General features: G+C 18.7%; 1 protein-coding gene across 1 annotated transcript; it reads left to right on the plus strand.

Annotated features, from left to right (window-relative positions):
• Nucleotides 1–913: 913 nt before the first annotated feature.
• Nucleotides 914–1,990, plus strand: PRSY57_1127400 (spermidine synthase; the record flags this gene model as incomplete). The annotated part of the gene is made up of 3 exons (XM_020114968.1): nt 914–1,129; nt 1,282–1,752; nt 1,870–1,990. Coding segments are annotated over 3 exons (808 nt in total), but the record flags the coding sequence as incomplete, so codon positions are not given.
• Nucleotides 1,991–2,166: the final 176 nt, after the last annotated feature.

The raw sequence follows: 2,166 nt of genomic DNA on the forward strand, positions 1-2,166 counted from the left end.
AAAAAAAAAAAAAAAAAAAAAAAAAAAAAAAAAAAAAAAAAAAACAAAAAAAAAAACCAAAAAAAAAACCAAAAAAAAAACCAAAAAAAAAACCCAAAAAAAAACAATTATTTCATCAATTTGTTCCTATAATTATTTAAATATGAAAATATTAATGTAACGTATTTTCATTTAAAAAAAAAAAAAAAAAAAAAAAAAAAAATATATTTTTTGTTATACATTTATTATATATATATAATATATATTCTTTTATTGTTATTTTAATATATATATATTATTATATATATATATTGAAAAAATTATAGCCTGTTAATTTATTAGAAAAGATAAAGAAAAAAAAGGGGAGAGGTAAATATAAATACATATATATATATATATATATATATATATATATATAATAAAATGAATTATATATATTATATATATATATATATATATTGTAATATCATTATATATATTATATTATGTTATTATTAGTATAATTACCCACAAAAATAAATAAATATTATATGTTTAAATATATATATATATATATATAATATGCATAAGCCATATATAATAGTAGTTTATATATCATAATTTTAATATATATAAAAATATATTTATATCCAAGTACTGTATGAATATCATCCCTTTTGGATAATTGAAGAAAAAAAAAAAAAAAAATTAGGTAAAAGAATTGAGTACATAATTATATATATATATATATAATAATAATATAGGAAAAAGAAAGAATTTTTAGTACGATTCAAAGAGAAAAGAGGAGAAACATTAGGAATATTCTTATTATAATATTTAATATTAATAAATAAAAAATTTATATACAATTATTTGTATATGTATTTTATATATTAATATATTATTACAACATATTATATATTATATTATATTTTGAGAAAAAAAAAAAAAAAAGATGGATAAATTAATATCAAACAATAAATTAAAATTAAGTGTTGTATTATTAGGAGGATTATGTTCTCTTGCTTATTACCATTTGAAAAATAAATTTCATCTTTCCCAGTTTTGTTTCTCAAAAAAATGGTTTAGTGAATTTTCAATAATGTGGCCTGGTCAGGCATTTAGTTTGGAGATAAAGAAAATCTTATATGAAACAAAATCAAAATATCAAGTAACCAAAATGAAGAATATATGAATGAATAAATAAAAAAGGAAAAAAAATATATATATATATATATATATATATATATGTATATCTTTATATGTATACCTTTATATGTATATCTTTATATATATATATTTATTTATTTATAATAATTGTAGAATGTGTTGGTTTTTGAAAGTACCACATACGGAAAGGTTTTAGTTCTAGACGGTGTAATACAACTAACCGAAAAAGATGAATTTGCTTATCATGAAATGATGACACATGTACCCATGACTGTATCTAAAGAACCAAAGAATGTTTTAGTTGTAGGTGGTGGTGATGGTGGTATTATAAGAGAATTATGTAAATATAAATCTGTTGAAAATATTGATATATGTGAAATCGATGAAACAGTTATTGAAGTTTCGAAAATTTATTTTAAGAATATTAGTTGTGGTTATGAAGATAAAAGAGTTAATGTTTTTATTGAAGATGCAAGTAAGTTTTTAGAGAATGTTACAAATACCTATGATGTTATTATCGTAGATAGTTCAGATCCAATAGGACCAGCAGAAACATTATTTAATCAAAATTTTTATGAAAAAATTTACAACGCCCTAAAGCCTAACGGTTACTGTGTCGCACAGGTAAGAAGGGATATATATATATGAAAAGTGTATGTATATATGTATATATATATATATATATATATATATTATACATTTTATATTTTCCTTTCATTTTATTTTTATTTTTACTTATAGTGCGAATCACTCTGGATACACGTGGGAACAATTAAAAATATGATTGGATATGCAAAAAAATTATTTAAGAAAGTGGAATATGCAAATATAAGTATACCTACTTATCCATGTGGATGTATAGGTAAATAATGTTCTTATTGAATTTACATTTTTATAGAAAATATATTTGATTGGCTAACCGAACGGGCCACCATTATAAAACAACAACACATATATATATATATATATATATATATATATATATAGATGCAATACATATAACATTCTTCATTTTTTTTTTTTTTTTTTTTTTTTTTT

Source organism: Plasmodium reichenowi, chromosome 11, assembly GCF_001601855.1.
Source record: "Plasmodium reichenowi strain SY57 chromosome 11, whole genome shotgun sequence".
Classification (NCBI taxonomy): domain Eukaryota; phylum Apicomplexa; class Aconoidasida; order Haemosporida; family Plasmodiidae; genus Plasmodium; species Plasmodium reichenowi.